Below are 19,044 nucleotides of genomic sequence, written 5' to 3'. Positions count from 1 at the left end.
TCTCATTTTGAAATGTCTATTGATTGATATATCCATTAGATATTTTATACATATGGGTATATTTCTCATTAGCCAAATCTATACTTCCTTATTTACACTTATATTTAAAACACATTTCTTTTCTTCAGCATTTTCTTTTCTCTGGAGCCTATTCTACTAACTTAAAGTAGCCTGAAAGATTTGAAAATTCTATTGAAAACAAGTGTGTGGAAACTCTTTGAAATAATTTATAACGGTGTCAGAGAAGAGTATTACACATTGTACTGAAGAGCATTCCATTAATAAAAAGATTAACAAGGAATTCTAACAATATTCAGACATGTAATAGCAATGAAAAACATTAATTATAATACTGAACGATGACCTTTTCAGCAGTTAAAGGGGATAAAAATGCTATATAGGAAATTAGCATCTGAAAAGAAGATATTATAAATTGGCAGCGATTATGCATAGATTTAAAATATGTTGAAACATGGTCATAGCAACTGTTTTTTTTGGCTGAAAAGGAGCATATTGAAATGTTTAAGCAGTTTTCAAATGGAGTAGTATTTAGACACTCTACAGAAAATATTTGCTTGCATAATAGCAGATATTAATGTGTGTATAAAATATGTGTTTTTAACTAATGTTTTTTCATTTATTCAGAAAAGTAAAGATTGCTGAGTTTAACTTAAATGTGGCATTGTGACATATTAAAGTGGCATTCTTAGACTTTCCATGTTGCTGTTCCTTTTGCCTTCACTAAACAGCACTGGCCTCTCATTTATCCAAGTTAGAAATCTAGGTGTAATTCTAAAATTGTCAACCTAGAATTCCCTACCTTCATGCTTCCCACTCAAAAAACCACTAACTTCTGATGCTCCTGTTTCACGAGGCAGTCTTCTCCAGTGTACCCCTGTTCTTTTATTCTCAGGGCGTAGCATCTCTGCCTCAACCTGCCAATTGAAGTCACTTCTAGTTCATTATGAGCAGGGCCATTTTGAAGCTTTCTGCCATCCTGGACAATTGCACTTTCGGAAGCTCCACACTACATTTTTGGACTCTTACAGGGCCAGTAAAGGAAAAGATTAAAAATAATTTGGAAAGTATTATGTAACAAGGAACACCACCAGCCCCAGGCCCTTAATGCTTTTGTGATTTTGATGTGACTAAGCCCTGGTTCCCTTTCTGACGTCAGCACTGCCACTGACTGGGTAAAACATTGGTCAGGTTGATTAACCTCTCGCTGCTTTAATTTCTTCATTTGTAATATGCAGGTAATATTACTTGTCATTTGCCAACCAGCAGTACTGCAACTAATTGACTGTCTCAGCAGGGGGAGTGCAAAGATTAGCAGATAAATGATTTATAAACCCTTTGAAATATTAAATAAATGATACAAAAAGCCTTAACAAGAGGACAGAACAAATTATTCCATGCATTAATTTGCTACTTTAGTCACATATATTTTATATATATAAAAAAACTTAGGGAGCCATCAAAAAAATGAAAATAGGTTAGATTACTAGTAAGCCTAGATGCTTTCTATTGCTGTTATTTTAAAAACTCTTCTAATTTTGAATATAAGAAAAGAAAATGTGCTAGATATCATAATTGGAGTTTATCTTCTTAAGTTTATAAAAATATTTTGTTAAACAGGAAAATGAACTGGGTAAGAATAAGAAAACATGCTCTCTTAGCCTAGTTTTACTATGAACAACTGTATGACCCCAATCAAGTTATTTAAACAAGAAGGATTTTCAGTAAGATAATCAAGAACAATCTACATAATACGTTTTGTGGATTTAAGAATAAAATACAAAATTCTGTGCCATACGTTGTAATGGATTCAAAAATCAAAGACCAAAATCCCTAGGAAAATATAAAATAAAGAGAAAGCCAACATGAAAATAATAAATTCTCACATAAGACAGAATTAAATCAACACAATCACAAAATTATTTATTCTACCTGGAGATGCAGAATGAGTGTGACTTCCAGGGTGGACTTGAAAGAAGAGAACAGGCGGAGAAGACCAACAGGAGAATACCAAGAGCATTGCATGTGCTGCTGTGATTGGACCTGATTATGAACAGGAGGGATATTGTGGGAAAAGAGGCTAATAAAGTAGTTCAAACTCTTAAGGGCCATCAAAAATTCTGAACTATGTTTTGTGAGTTCCCAGGAACAACTGAACATTTTTGAGTACTATTTATGTTTTATAAAAAGTTAATTCTGCTGATGCTTTAGAGGGTAAATTAGAGAAGAAGGGGTTTAGATAAATTGCGTTTAAGCCTATAATTGCAACATTCAAGAAAGAGATGATGAAGATTGTTGCCAGAAGAATGGAATGAAGAATATTTAAGAGACAATGAATGGATGGAATTAACTGCTGAGGTTTGATAAATGATTTGATGTGAAGAATTAGTGAAAGGGAGTAATTGAATACAATTCTGAGATTTCTATCATTTGTGCCTGAGAAAATAGTGGAAATATAAACAAAATAATAGAAAGAACAAACAGTTTTGTGAGCAGAGGTGAAGGTGAAGGAAGCAAAAGATCCCATTTTGAACATATTTTGAGACTTTTAAAGGCATCCATAGTGGAGTAAAATTTAATAGTCAGTAGAAATTCTCTAGCATAGATTTTTTTAAAAATCAGGCTCCAAAATTATAGATTTGAGTAACATCAATTTATAGGTGGTAGTTAAGGTTATTAGGGTAAATGGGGTTACCAGAAAGAGCATTAAAAAGAAAATAAAGATTTATTTTAAGAGGTAAGTATTGGGAAAAGCAAAAAGTACAGGAAGATTATGAAGCAACCAAAAGAGTACAGTAACTATGGCAGCCAAGGGAGAAGAATGTTTCAAAAAGAAAAAAAAAATACATATATATATATATATATATATATATCTGTAGTGATATAAATCACTACAGATATATATTCTCCTAAGTTAATAGATATGTATCTGTAAAATTACAAGGGAAATTAAAAATAAAGCAGTGTAGAGGAAGCAGGGAAAATTAGTATCTACCTCTTTTCCTATATGGGAGTAAATATAATAAAAGAGATTAATGCCTTAAAGAGCATTCAGGGTTGATTGTGCCATTGCATTCCAGCCTGGCAAAAAGGGAAATCTGTCTCAAAAAGAAAGGAAAAGAAAAAAGAAAAAAAATGCAGAGTTAAAAGATAAAAAATTTTATAACAGGGAAGGTGTAAGCAATTTTGAAAGGCATTGGAGAATTAGCTGAAGTAAAATTGTGACTCCAGAAGCAAGAGGCAGAATTGAAGGAATGATAATAGGGGAGAAGATAGAATCAAGAGCACCTGTCAGGTATTAACAGTGGGTGAAAGGACTCTTGAATAAAGAGATGGATGGCTTTAAATGTGAGAAGAGAAAAAGAATTGAAGATGAATGATGACCTTGATCTCCACAAAGTTATTAGGTAAGATTTGCTATGGAGAGTAAGAAAGCAAGATACAAATAAAATTTAAAGAGCATATAAATAAACTTTTTATTAGGGATAGTATAGGGGTAAACCAGAAATGAGTATAAGGATTTATGAGTAGCTTTGAGGTCACTCTTTGCCCAAATCATAAAAATATTTTCTAAAGAAAGATAGTGTTTCTGACATTTTAAACATTTACGTGTAAAGATTTCTCATTTTGAAGTTGTGATTTGTTTCAGTTTGAATTTTCTGTCATTTAATTTCAGATCCTAGCTCACCATTAGTGAAGTCCAGCCTACTTGTAACTATTAACCTTTCTAAAAATTTTCATTGCCTTGGTAAAGCTCCGGAAATGGATGATGGTAGTGACTGCACAATATTTCGATTGTACTTAATGCCACTGAACTGTACACTTTAAAATGAGAAATCTATATGTTATTTTTATCACAATAAACAAAAATCTGTAAAACAAAAAAAACTTTTAAAAGTTTTGATTTGTTAAACATTGTAGGGGGAAAATAGTATTTGAGTCTGATCTTAAAAAAGTTTGGGAGGAGAAATTAAGTAAAGATGCCATTAGTAGGGGAGAAAAAAGAAGGCTGACATTTGCAGAAATTATGCAAAGGCAAGGTGGGGGTGGGAGGGAACTGCTGGCACTTTTGCACAAAGCAAGTCAGTGGCACTAAACACTCCTAGGGATCTATGTATTCTGCACCCCTACACACACACAATTAGTATTTTTTTAGTGCCAGGATGTACTTGATGAAGGAATAAAAAAATTTATTTTCTTCAATCTCAATCTTTGAGAACACATATTTTTAATATTCATGTGATGGAATAGGATGTCTCATAAATTCAGCACTTCTGTTGTGTATCAAACAGGTGATTATCACAAGTAAAACACTTTGTGCAACTGTAGGTTGAGAGCTGAGCCAGACACTTTTTTCATGGATCACCATTTTTACTTGAAAGAAAAAGTGACAGGTAAACTGTAGTTCAAACTTGGACATTCTTGAAAATGAACAAAGTGAGATTGTCACTTCTAGGAAAGCTACATCTATCACTATCTGTTGCCAATGAAAAAATCTGAGCTTTCAAACAAAAATTACAATTTTGGAAAACTTATTATCTGCCCCTGTGAACTTGTCAGTTTTCCAATTCTTAAAGACCTGTCAGATGAGATAGGTGGTATTGCTAACAAATATGATATTGTGTAATTAAATGTTCTACCATTTGGGAAATTTACATAACCCAGTGTAGCATTATTTTCCAGATGACCAATATCTGATAGTTAAAAAAAAAGAGAAAGAAAGAAAAAAAAAATGCATGGACAAAAGACCATTTTAAAGTGCAAGAAAGGCAATGGGAAATTTCTAAAGGCAGAGTATGGAAACATATTGATATGACTTTAGATTCTACACTGAAAAAAAGCCACAATTATCTGAAAAGGCTATTAAAATTCTCCTCACCTTTCCAGCTAAAAACAGTAATATCTGTTTGAGACCATATTCTCTTACATACTTCAACTAAAACAACATATTGAGATAGATTGAATGCAGAAGCAAATATTAGAAACCAGATGTGTTTTATTAAGCAGACGTTTGCAAAATTAAGCCAGTAAGTTTCAAATGTAAATAGATGCCATACTTGTCACTATTTTTTTTTTGTTTTGGAGAATATATTTTACTTTCATTGAAGATATTTATATAAAGTCTAATGGGTTTGTTAATAGTATTGGAGCTGAATTAATAATTATTTAATTTTTTTAGATTTTTTAATTTCCTATATTTAAATATTGGTAGATTTAACCCTGGTGAGTAAAAGCTAAGTGGGGTTCTTCATAATTTTTGAGGATGTAATAGATATCTGAGACCAAAGCAATTAAGATATACTAACGTAAACCAAGTTAGTATACCTCATCTTTGCCTAATTTTTGATATTTCATATCTTTTAAAAATTGTTTTCAGCAAGGAGAATTAGATATAAACCCCTACAAAGACATGTATTATTATGGCAAACACATAGTAAACTACTCAAGGGCTTTTAAACATACTTCCCATGATTTTACAAAATCAAAGTTGAGAAGTTATATAATTGCATTTGTAATAGTGGAAAAAAGGGAATTACTTTCTCTATCTTTCTTACTTTCTTTCTTACTTAAAATAAACCATACTACTCAGATTAAAGAGAAGTCTTCAGTGCATGCTGATGACATTCTCTCCATTCTTTCCTCCAAGTCTGTGAGTCTCATTTCATGTGTCCCATTTACAGGAGTAAAATTAGCATGTTATCCAGTCACCATTTGGCTCATGACTCAATGTCACTATAAAAATCGTTTTAGCAACATCATAGGCCTAACTTCTAGAATCCATCGATGTGAAACACTTCAGTTTGTTTAACACAGGGGACGTAAGTACATACATTTCATAGCCTCTTGAAATCTATCTAAATCTGTAAATTCTACTATAGTAATACGTTTTGCTTTATTCTCTCAGATAATCTGTGTGTATGGTATTTTTAAAAGATAGTACAAGAAAGGAAAAGCTCAACACAGATCATGAGGCTCAGTTTAGAAATCCATTATACAAAGAAACAATTTGTAAAGCAGCAATATTGCTTCTGTTGCTAAAGAATAAGAGAGTGAGGCTGTTTTAAGAAGAGGGAAAAGAAAGAGCAAGCTTATTTCTAATTCATAGATTTTGATTGAATTTTTAGATGTCAGGTTTTAGAGATTTATGCTTTAAAATTTAATATAACTTTAAATGGTTCAGCATTTAAATAATAAAATATCCATTTTCCTCTTTTCCTATCCCATGAGGCTGAATATTAGTATAATTTGATCTTTTGTATAACTGGATACAAAAAAAAAAATCGCCATATTACCTTGTCTATATTCAATACCATCATTTTGTCATGTCTAGAAAATTCTAATTATAGCAACATAGAAAGGAAATTCTAGTGAAGAATTAAGGCCTACTTTTAATACGTTTTTCAGATTTTTTCCTGATTATTTTTATAAAGTCAGAATATGTGCTAGTTGCTGCTCTATTAAACTTCCATCTGCTGCTGACATTTATTTGACTTTTTTTGAATTTTGTAATTTTGGGCGGTTGAATATCTGTCAGACATAATTTTTATGACCATTCACCAAAATTTCAAAACAAAAGTTTATCTATACAGGTATGCCTGAAGTAAAAGATATTTATCTCTTGGAGTCACATCACTAAGTTAGAAGGCCTATGTCTACATGCTTAACTTAAAAAAAATAGCCACCTTGCAGGTAAAAATAACTATTTTTGAGCACCTAATGGGAATTCACTAAAAGCACTATAATCCTAGAGAACATCTGGAGTCTACAGTATATATTTTGTTTAAAAATGTAATTGTATGCTTTCCTTCATTCATGTATTTGGTGTATGCTCTTTGTTAGCTATTGTTCTTTTATTGGAAAATAGACCTATTTTCTAGAGAAAGAAAACATAATGAGCAATGAAATATTACTTTTATAGTAATAGCTATTTGTATTATAATAATTATAATGGCTACTGTAATTGGATATCCAGTACTTAGTTTCCATGTTACTTTAAAGGTGCAGAATTGGATGCACATTAAACTAAAAATATATTTCAACTTTACAGGAATAAGCTCTTCTTATAATTGTCGATATTATCTTTCATTCTATTGAAATGAAAGCTATATATATATGAAGATTTTAAAAGTAAGCACAAAATATTTTTATGTCTTTCATTACCTCATTTCTTCCTTCATGTGCTCCTTACTTGGGAGTGCACTAAAGGAAAATACAAAGTAAGTTGTTGGTTATCCACATATAAGTAGAATCGCTACCAAGGGCTGTTAAAATTCCCAAGTAGATAAATCATAGCACAAGACACATTCTTTTAATACTTATCTTTTCATGGAAAATTTTGCCACTTTTCTTTGCCTCATTTTTGATATTTCATATCTTTTAAAAATTGTTTTCAGCAAGGAGAATTAGATATAAACCCCTACAAAGATATGTATTATTATGGCAGTCTGCATTTAGAAATGATAATGGCAAAAACCAGAAACCTTTACCTCAAAGTAGAATGCCCTTTAACACAAAACACAAAGACATAGTTTAAGTCATAATTATATGTATGATTTAGTGATTACTTAAAATCTCTGAGACTTATTTTCTTCATCTGAAAAATGAGGATTTGTTTTCCTACTTTACAACATTGTTATCAGATGAGAAATAATAGCACTTGTTCTTTTTATTAAAGCCTATGTTTTTAAAAGCCATAAAAAGAGGCTGAGTGAAAATCTTTGTGAACAGAGCTTGAATATATCTTGGGACGCCACCTCTCCTAAAATATTTATAAGATGTATTTGCTAGGTTGATGTGCATGTTCAGTTCTAAACCTCTGAAGTAACGCAGAAACCAAATACTGTGTTGGTTAATGGTAATGCAGATATAATGAAAATGTCTTTACAATTAATAACACTGAATTACTCCAAGGTCAAAAACTTTATTCAAACTCTGACTTACTCATAGACAGGCTGCATGATAAAGTAAAAAGCATGGGCAGAAACTTTGCAGACTTGAGTTCCAAGTACTTAATCCATTAACTCTGTGAATATGAGCAGATTAATTCACTAACTATGTGAATATGGTCAGAACACTTGAATTATCTTGTCCTCAGGTTCTTCATCTATAAAAACTTCTAGACTGAAGTAGATGAATTTTTAGTTTTTAGTAATGTAGTACTATCAGGAAGCAGGAAAGTTTCCTGTGACCACTGATATAATGCAATTAATGTATTTCTTCCTCACTGATCAGTGCTATACAACATATTCTTATTTAATATTGGCCATGTGCAAAGGACTCTGCTAGAAATTGTATGTGATTAAAATACTAACAAAAGCAGTTCCTGCCTTGTCAGAGCCAATAGACCTTGTCGGCATCAACAGATCTATTGAGAAGGAGAAGTAACCATAATGCTAGTTAGAATTTAAATGCCCTGTACAAGTACAAATCAAACCTGTAAATTGCTAAAGAGACAGGGAAATGAGGTAAAAGAGAAGATGATGTTTGGCTGAGGTTTGAGGGCTAAGTCAAATTTAACAAGCAAGTTTGTTGGGGAAATACTTTTACAGGTGGAATAACAGGCTTGAACCAGTACACCAGCAGAGAAGCTCTGGAAAAATATTGCTTATTTTTCTAAAACATGCCAAATATGATCGCAAGTGGTTGAAGTTTAAAAAAAAAAAAGTGAGTCCTTTCCAGATCATGAAAATCTTTTCCAGATCAAGAAATGCTAAAAAATTCAAAATGTGTTCCATAGGCTGTGCAGCAGGCTCGAGGGCCTTTGAGATAACAGCGTTTTAGATAGGTTGGGATGCAGGGAAACGTAGGGAATGGAAAAACTCAGTATTTGGTTGATGTTCATGTTCCCATGTTTTTCCCATGTTTGACAGGGAGTAAATATGAGTTGCATCAAATAAAAACCAATATGACCTGGCAAGTGATTAGATATGGATATCAAGGGAGGGAAATGTGGGAAAATATATTCTCCAACATGTGTCATGTTAATGGGTAGTGGGTAATGGCATTAGTGGTGGAAGGAAATAAAATCAATAGTGTGTCTTAAAAAGAAAGGTCAATTTGTCCATAAAAGAAAGAATAGTGATTATACAGAAAAATGTTGTTTGAAAAAGGAAGAAATTTTAGAGAATTTGTAACAGATGTCCTGTCTTCTCAGAGGAAGATGCAGAGTCATCTCTTAAGGTAGGTGGTGTCTGGTGTGTAGACTGGAAAGGGTTTGGAATCATTCCCACAGAGAATAGCATAAGGAAGAGTCAACTGGAGGTGAACAGAAGAATTTCTGAGCAACTCCATCCAAGTGTATTCTAATAATAGAGTCCAAAATTTCTAGTTGAGCCAGTTGGCACAATTTTGTGACTTTTTCTGGTAACACTCAGCCACCCAGTACTGAGATCAGAGAAAATATACTATAGTATTTTCCCAGCAGTGAAGTGTAGGTACGAAAGTAAAGATAGCAATAGACCAAAGGGACTTCTTGATGCTAATAAAAAAACTACAAAAAGTAGTGGGTAACTGATTCACGTAGGACTGGACCTAGAGGGAAACTAAAATAAAAGTGGTTCAAGGAATTAAAGACAGCATTAGTGTAAAGAATTGGTTCACTGAGTACAAGAGGAAAAGAGAAAGAAAAGGTGGCTGTGGCCAGAGGAATTACCAAATTCAGGATTTTAGAAATGAGGTGGTTTTTGGTTTTGTTTGTTTGTTTGTTTTACTTTCCAACTTTCATTTTAGGGTCAAGGGGTACATATGCAGGTTTGTTACACGGGTAAATTGCATATTTGAGGGGTTTGGTGTACAGATTATTTTATTACCCAGGTAATAAGCATAGTGTCCTATAGATAGTTTTTTGATCCTCACCCTCCTCCCACCTTCCATCCTCAAATAGGCCCTGTTGTCTATTGTTCGCTCCTTTGTGTCCATTTGCACTAAATTTTTAGCTACCACTTATAAGTGAGAACATGCAGTGTTTGGTTTTCTGTTCCTGTATTAATTCACTTAGGATAATGGCCTCCAGCTCCATCCATGTTCCTGCAACAGACATGATCTCGTCCACTGTTGATGAACATTTAGGTGGATCCCATGTCTTTGTTATTGTGTAAAGTGCTGTGATGAACATATATGTGTATGTGTCTTTTTGATAGAATGATTTATATTCCTTTGGGTGTATACCCACTGATGTGATTGCTGGGTCTAATGGTAGGTCTAAGTTTATTGAGAAATCTTTAAAATGCTTTCCATAGGGGCTGAACTAGTTAATATTCCCATCAGTAGTGTATAAGTGTTCCCTTTTCTCTGCAACTTCACCAGCATCTGTTATTTTTTGACTTATCAATAATAGCCACTCTGACTGGTGTTAGGTGGTATCTCATTGTAGGTTTGATTTGCACTTTTCGAATGATTAGTGATGTTGGGCAGTTTCTCATATGCTTCTTGGCCACATGTGTGTCTTCTTTTGAGAAGTGTCTGCTCATATCCATTGCCCATTTTTTAATGAGGCTGTTTGCTTTTTGTTTGTTGATCTAAGTTCCTTATCAGTTCTGGATATTATACCTTTGTCAGATGCATAGTTTGAGACTATTTTCTGCCATTCTGTGGTTTGTCTATTTACTCTGTTGATAGTTTATTTTGCTGTGCAGAAGCTCTTTAGTTTAATTATGTCCTATTTGTCAATTTTTGCTTTTGTGGCAATTTGTTTTGGAGTCTTTGTCATAAATTCTTTGCAAGGGCCTATGTCCAGAATTGTATTCCCTGTGTTTTCTTCTAAAATTTTTACAGTTTTAGGTTTTACATTTAAGTCTTTAATCAATTTAAATTGACTTAGTCCTTGAATTGATTTTTGTACATGGTGAAAGGAAAAGGTCCAGTTTCAATATGTATATGGCTAGCCAGTCATCCTAGCACCAATTATTTAAGAGGGAGTTCTTTCCCCATTGCTTGTTTTTGTCAACTTTGTTGAAGATCAGATGGTTGTAAGTGTGGCTTTATTTCTGAGTTCTCTAACCTGTTTCATTGGTATTTGTGTCTGTTTTTATACCAGTATCGTGCTGTTTTGGTTACTGTAGCCTTGTAGTATAAAGTTGGCTAGTATGATGCTTCTGGCTTTGTTCTTTTTGCTTAGGATTGCTTTAGCCATTTGGGCTCTTTGTTGGTTCTGTATGAATTTTAGAATGCTTTTTTTTTCTAATTCTGTGAAAAATGTCATTGGTTTTGATAGGAATAGCATTGAATATAAATTGCTTTGGACAGTATGGCAATTTTAATGATAGAAATGAGAGGGTTTTGAGTAATCACTGTTTTTGTACCTTTTGACATTTTATTTCCAAGATTTAATCAAGAGTGTTTGTTATTCCTCTCAAGTAATGACTTACCAAGGGGTACATGGGGAGCTGTTTTTCTGGACTGGGAGAAGTATTTGATCACTGAAGATATTTAGAATTGCGGGTGCATGACATCATAGTGGTAATAAAAAGAAAACTGAATTTTGTTCCATTGCATTAACAGACGATACAAACAATGCACTCACTTACTGCTCATCCCTAGGATGAACCACTTTTCACTCAATGCCCCCCACATGATCTCAAGTTCTCTCTGGAGTTGAAGAATGACTAAAATGGTAGTAGAAAGAGATAATTTTATAATGTGAACTAAATGTCAACAAACTATGGCATGCAGGCCAAATCTGGCCCATTCCCTGATTTGCTTATTACATTTGTTTTACATATTGGCTATGGCTGCTTTTGCACTGTAAGGACAAAGTTGAGTAGATGGAATAGAGATCATATGACCCTCAAAGCCTAAATATGCGCTATCAGGCCCTGAACATTAAAGGTTCCCAGACCTTTGTTCTAAATACTTAGGACCAGAAAAGGCATTACTTGTTTTGCGAACCTGTAAACAGGCCAAGTGTTTCACATTCATATACTAGGCCAGTAGTTTAACAGTTGTCTTTGTTAAATGTTTAGCATTGACTATCATTATATTTACCCATTAATTTTTCTTTTTATTGTAGTCCCTGCTATGTGGATATTTGGTAGCAATGACTGATGTGGAAACTACCTATGCAGATTTTATTGCTTCAGGAAGAACAGGTAGAAGAAATGCTATACATGATATCCTGGTTTCCTCTGCAAGTGGCAACAGCAATGAATTAGCCTTGAAATTAGCAGGTCTTGATATCAACAAGACAGGTAAGTCACGTGGCACACATTTCTCTATGAACATAGAATGATTTGCAGCATTTTACTAAGTGGGATTAAGACACCAAAAGCCATCTTTGAAAGTAATCTAATATAAAGAGTTTTAAACAGTCTAAGGCAAGATGAAAGTCTGAGACTAATCTCTTAATCACTCCTGCTCTATTTTCAGTGATGTCTCTTTAGAAGGCTTTCCACTCAAATGCAGAGTCCTTAATCTGATTGTATTAATGCAATCAATAAAACACATGGTGTTTTTTTAATCCTAATTTCTGTAAAAGTTCTGAAATTGCTTACGTTCAGTATTTAGGAAAGTTGGAGCTCCTACCTTTGACATTATTGGCCACCTCTAACATTTACTAACATTTAGTAGATAGGTATTTAACAAGATTCACAGGTAATTCTGACAGACTTCAATTCTAAGAACAATTTTAGAAAAAAGAGTCTCCAGGACGAGTTTTATTAAGAATGGAAGTAAAGTGATCTGTTATGTAAGTAAGTCTTAGGTAAAAGGGCCTTTTGGTTTCCCTTTCCAGACAGAACGGGTTTGTGAAAAATTTGTCTTCTTACTGACCTTGAATTCTTACCCAAGGAGTCTATCTTTATTAATGAAAAACAAGTCTGATGGATTAAAATACTTGACATTTTTACTTCTGAGTATTAGAATAAGTCCCTTGATAGTTCCTCCACCCATAGCTTTTGCAGATATCAAAGCTGAATGTGTTTCCTTGAGAAGACTTGTATAAAAATAGCCTTTAAAAGTAAAAAGAATTCATGATTAGGGAACTCTGATATTATGTGCATGGAAAGCACTTATCTCAGATTCCAAATCCTAATTATTCAATAGGTCTTCACTGTTAGAATTTTTAAGGCAAACCTTTTAGATTATTAGAAAACTGAAGAGTATATGTGTATGTGTATGTGTATATATATACACACACATATATATGTGTATATATATATACATTTATATGTATATACACACATATATTTATACATATATATATTAATGAAATGGCTCAGCAACATTACTTTAAAATACATAAGGATAGTATTTTATTCAATGGCTAAAGCTTAGTAGTTCCTGACTGGTCTTTTCAAATTCACATTAATAATAAAACTTTAACATCACCACTTTGGAAAATGTAGACCTGTGTATATCTTAGGTTTCATTGTTGTGCCATTATTACCACCAGTGGTTACTTCCCAGAACAGCTCTGAGAAAGACTGTATAGGGAATTATTCCAATTTGGTAACATGAGATGGATAAATACATTTTTCCTGAAGTCTTTCATAAGATTTATATTTTCCTTTTTTTTTTTTTTTTTTGAGATGGAATCTCACTCTGTTACCCAGGCTAGAGTACAGTGGTACAGTCCCAGCCCACTGCAACCTCCACCTCCTGGTTCAAACAATTTTCTGCCTCTGCCTCCCGAGTAGCTGGGATTACAGGCACCCACCACCACACCTGGCTAAATTTTGTATTTTTAGTAGAGACGGGGTTTCACCATCTTGGCCAGGCTGGTCTTGAACTGCTGACCTCGTAATCCACCTGCCTCAGCCTCCCAAAGTGTTGGGATTCCAGGTGTGAGCCACTGCACCCAGGCTATATGTTATTTTTCATACAAATATGCTATTTTAAATAGCCTGCATTAATTTTAGCCACTCTTAATATTAAGATATTTTTATTCATGGCGTAATTTAATTTCTTCTTTTTTATTTTTCCTGAAGTTGAGAATTGTTAGCCCCAAGATTGTTTAATTTTCCTGAAAACATATTAAATTATTATACATCATTTACAAAATAAATTGAAATTTTATATTAATAAATATAAATAATTTTTGTTATATTATTAATTTAAAATAAATTATCTTTAAACTTCTGATTGTCTTCTTTTCTAAACATTTTTGCATGTTAATGGCAATTCACTAGACTCCTGCAACACTTTCTATTTCTCTTCAAATTATAAAGTCCAAAGCCAGGCATAGTATAAAAAGCAATAACTTTGTTTATTTTAAGTACAAAAAATCTAAAAATAAGAACTGTATAATATGAAGGTCTAAAACATAAAAAAAGACAAATATGTAATGACAAGCTCAACATCACTAACTGAGAATTGCAAGGAATTTCCTTTGTAATTTGTAAATGTTTCAGCTTCATTTTAGTTTATACTCAGCAATATTGCTATTTCACATTTACCTTTATTTGTTAATAGCATCTATATAGCAACACCCTCTATGTTTGCAGCATAATGCCAAGCTCTGAAAAGTGTCCCCAGACACCTACAAGGTCTCAAGCCCCATGAGAATCAAATTCCTCAATCTTGTATTTATACAATCTCTTTCATCCTTAAATATTCTACTGTCTTACGTAGCCCTAATTTGGCTTTATTTCTTTGGTTACCAAAAGCTTCTCCTATTTATCAAGTTCCTGTGGCATGCTAATCTACACATCTCAGAACCAGGCCATCTGCACATCATGGGAGGCTCTCATAATAAAATAGTGCATGAAAATCAGATATAATGTCTGATCATACCATTGGTACTGTTACTAGAAGAAAATATTTTTATGTAGAAGAATTGGTTTTAATTTTCCTAAAGATTTAATGTCGTGGGAGTATGGTGAGGTGCTTTGTGTGTACTTGCTAAGAGTAGAGGAGAAACTGCATTATAACATTATGGTCTAAAGAATGGACCAGCCCACTTACCTGCTTTCATTTGAATTATAATAACAAACACTTAGCAAATATTGATTCATTTATATTATTGCAACACCAGAAAACATTTTGTCCACTAAGCCAATATTGGCTGTCTGATAACCAAATATTGCATGCAGATATTTGAATCTTTGAGTCTAGAATTGCCAACAGCTTGCACTTATATAAAGTGACCTAATATGGAGTGAAAGCATTGTTCAGGTTTAATGTTCACTGGATAAGATTGCTACTGAGGGTGCAGTTATGAGGGTGGTTTTATTGGAATTGTGCACATGTTCTCTAACGGCAGACCAGAGGCCATTATAACTATTTGATAAGGGACTGGCCAGCTGACATAGTGTCCTTTCATTTTCCAATACTGCTTTTACTTTGAACTAATAGAACCTCTGAGAAATTAGCTAGGTTATCGTCAAGTGCTATAAAAAGCAGAAAATGCAGTTTTAAAATATTTATTCAAATAAGATAATTAGGCATAAAAAGGTAAACATGTTACCACATCTGATTTGAACTTAAATATATTTCTGATTTCTGCAACCTGTGAAAGTATATTTAAGTGACATGAACTGCCCATGAGATTTCTGAGCTGTTTATCTGAGGCTTAGCTGATCACCAACTACTCTGAAAATTTGAATATTATTTGTTTTTGAGTCATGCTATTGCAAGCTCACAGAATTAATCAGTCCTTGAAAACTTAAGCTGTTTTCTTAGTGATGAACTGACTACCAAGAAATATACTTGTCCCTATGAGGGTTTCAGGCCTCTTTAGTATTTCTGAAGTTGCCAATATGACATATTAAGAGTTGGTAAATATAAGCAATCATTTTTATTTTGCCTTTATTCTGTTTTTATTTTTCTTTTGCAGAAGGTGAAGAAGATGCACAACGAAGTTCTACAGAACAAAGTGGGGAAGCCCAGGGAGAAGCAGCAAAATCTGAAAGCTAACACCCCACTTTGACCCTCGGCAACATCTGACAATGTCTCAAATCTCCAGGAGTGTCTGGAATGCATTTGTTTCCATGAGTGAAAAGAGGAAAAAGAAAATGGCTGTGCTGCATTGCAGGAACCTGCTCGTTATCATGTTAAAAATGGGGGCAGAGGCTGTGGCTGCAGGCAGACTTTTCCCTACCTCTGTCATTAGCAATGGTTGAAATCATGTGGCTTTTGTTTGGGCGTCATTTTTGTATGGATCCTTTCACTTGATCATATGATGAAATGCTTATAGAGAGTAGCACCGACCTAGATGATGATTCTTCCTGTAGCATCTGGCCCCTCACAATGTCAGAGGATTTAATTGTGTCTAATTGCGAAGGGTTGATTGAACACCAGAGTTTAAATATCTCTGGCTCAAGTGTTCACCCAGTAAAAGAAAGATCCAGAAAGCACTGTTTTTAGCATTATGTATCTGTGTGTTACTGCTGTGTTATTTACACTGTTTTGTATTATACAATATAGATGCTCAGCACTGCCCCCTTCTCTGATTGCTTATGAAAAACAAAATGATGTACATTACTGTGAATTTTTATACCAATCATTTTTAAAAGGGCTGTCTTTTTTTTTTATTTTCCATGCTGTGGTGGTGTACACAGGATAGAACATACTTTTTAAAAACAGTCTTTCCCCTTGCTCATTGTATGTTGATGAGTTGATTAAGTCTAACAGATTTATCAAAACTCTATTGCTATATTAGACAGACATTTGAAAATATCCATTAATGTGAATATTACCTGAATTCAGTCTGTTTGGTGTCTGCACAGACTGAAATTCAATCTGTCAATTTTGTTTTATTCTCAAGTGGAGAACTTCTCACATCTAATATATATACATGTATGTATATGAGAATTTTGGACAATTGGAAAAGTATAAAGGAAAAGCCAAGATCACACTGAGGACTGGAAGTAGTTTGTTTTATGGAATCAAATTTCTCACAATGCTGTATGATACTATTTAAATTTGGAGGACAACTTATCTTCACAAAGCTGAATAAGGTGGAAAAAGTAATCTCCTTGCAATCATGTGGACACCAATCACAAAAGCAAAGCCCTGGTGTTGTGTTTTCATGTCTTTTTTCAGCCCTCTCAGATCCAAATGTTATTATGCACTTTTTAATGTTTGTAAACTTTTACTAATAATTAGTGTGAATTGCATTCTGATACAATAATGATTATCATTAGAAGCTAACAAAATTCTTGTTACTACTGTGTTTGATAGCCTCTGCTGTGTTTTAACATCGTGGTTCTTATATGGAAAGTTTTTGTGAGCTGTGTAATGCCTCTGGTCAGTATTATGAAATCATTTGTCAGTGGTAATAAATAAGGAACCAGTACTATGCCAATGGTTCATGAATTACTGGACAAATAGCAGACAATGGGAGACACTTTACAGCAACAAACCCCCTTAGCTGTCCTTGAGGACTTAGATACTGTTCCATATGAAGTAGGTAGAGCAGAATTTCAATAGGTAATCTGTGTGGTTGTGCCAGAAACTCAGCTTTTCTATGTAAAATTACATACAGGATAAAAGGTAAGTCTGCTCACATCTCCTTCTACAGGACACTTCAAATGACTGGAAGTAAGGGCATGGGTGGCATTTAGCCCTCAATCAGATACTACTAGAAAAGAAGTTAATAATGTCAGCCTTTCCAAGAGCAGGAAGAGGAAAGATTAAATTTTAGAATGCTATCCTTCTATCTAATCCATCAGGGGCCAAAATGCCCAGTAAAATTCACTTGATCTTAGCCAAAAGGCCAAGAAGCGATGTACCCAGTAAAATTCAAACACATCACCCATTAACAGACTCACAAGTGAGAAAAGAGGTTTCTAGGGTTATTTTAGGCAATCTCTGGTAATCTGTTTAAACCATCCAACTTCTACAGTCAGTTTTCAGTATCCTCATTTAATATTTTAATAAGTTTCTTGTGAATCTAAATTTCTCTTCTTTCTTAAGGTTGTGAAATTCCAAACTGATTTTATGTGATTTTGTAAAGTTTAGAACCAGTGCTGAGTATATGTGGAAGGTTTATGTTCCTATGTGATATACTATTATTCATGCATGTGGTGCCATGCTTGTCTTTGAATATACAAATAGTGCTAAATTGCAAAGTCATATGGAGCCTTTGATTTAGTTTGACTTATTACCACTGCTTTGTCTGCTATATCGAAACCCAAAGGCATTCCCAAGCTGGGGAGATAAAAATTAATTTTCCAAAATGTCCACATCTTATAAACTTTGCTTATTCACAGTATCTTCCAAATTTTATTTTAATTTCTTTTATTTGCAAGTCAAGAATATACATGGATCTGAATTTTTAAAGAGAGAAGGAAAGGGCAGGAAACCAGAGCATTGGATGCCTATTAACCAACTATTCATATGCTAATGGTTTTGCAGCACATATTCTCCCATTTGATCCTCAGACAATTCTATTAGTGTGGTATTTTTATCCAATTTCACAGATTAAAATATTAGCACTCCATAAAGTATCACCTTTAGAGGCTTAAAAAGCTAGTAAGTGAGGAACTTAGGATCTGAACCCATGTTTGTCACCAAGGAGCTTTCTAGTGCACATGTCATAAAATTAGAGCCAACTGCAGAGCTGTAAGGGAACTTTCAGAGATGAACTTCTTTGGCCTCCATAGTTTAGAGAAGGAAGCTGAATCCCAGAAGGGGAAATGACCTTTCTTAAAGCTCTAGATGGGTAATAACTCAGATATGAGTAGGTCATACAAAGTATACCTTTAAAAAAAAAAGAAATTCAATTATATCTTATTTGGGGTGTATATTTCCCGGAAGGTATTTTTCTGGCATGTGGTCTGTAAACATAGAATGATTCTTTTGCTTTTTTTTTTTTTGAGAAGAAATCTCACTCTGTCACCAGGCTGGAGTGCAGCGATGTGATCTCGGCTCACTGCAACCTCCGCATCCCAGGTTCAAGTGATTCTCCTACCTCAGCCTCCCAAGTAGCTGAGGCTATAGGCACATGCTTCCATGCCCAGCTAATTTTTGTATTTTTAGTAGAGATGGGGATTTCACCATGTTGGCCAGGATGGTCTTGATCTCTTGACCTCATGATCTGCCTGCCTCGGCCTCCCAAAGTGCTAGGATTACAGGCGTAAGCCACTACAC

At 33.8% G+C, this 19,044-nt stretch overlaps 1 protein-coding gene across 2 annotated transcripts in view; it reads left to right on the top strand.

Annotated features, from left to right (window-relative positions):
* Positions 1–18,027, top strand: part of PKIA (cAMP-dependent protein kinase inhibitor alpha) — an 85,077-nt gene extending 67,050 nt beyond the window's left edge. Inside the window, exons 1-3 of one of the 2 annotated variants that reach the window (XM_032250814.1) lie at positions 5,733–5,837; positions 12,026–12,203; positions 15,788–18,027. In XM_032250814.1, coding sequence (XP_032106705.1) covers positions 12,053–12,203; positions 15,788–15,867 — 231 coding nt within the window. In that variant the 5' untranslated portion in view covers positions 5,733–5,837; positions 12,026–12,052 and the 3' untranslated portion in view covers positions 15,868–18,027. Of the gene's footprint in view, positions 1–5,732; positions 5,838–12,025; positions 12,204–15,787 lie in introns of those variants that run through there. The other variant, XM_032250824.1, reaches the window with a different exon arrangement.
* The last annotated feature ends 1,017 nt before the right edge of the window (positions 18,028–19,044 follow it).

Source organism: Sapajus apella, unplaced genomic scaffold, assembly GCF_009761245.1.
Source record: "Sapajus apella isolate SASKATOON/1434 unplaced genomic scaffold, GSC_monkey_1.0 scaffold3, whole genome shotgun sequence".
NCBI classification, from domain to species: Eukaryota; Metazoa; Chordata; class Mammalia; order Primates; family Cebidae; genus Sapajus; species Sapajus apella.
Note: the sequence above shows the minus strand (reverse complement) of the source record. Positions and strands in the feature narration are given on the sequence as shown.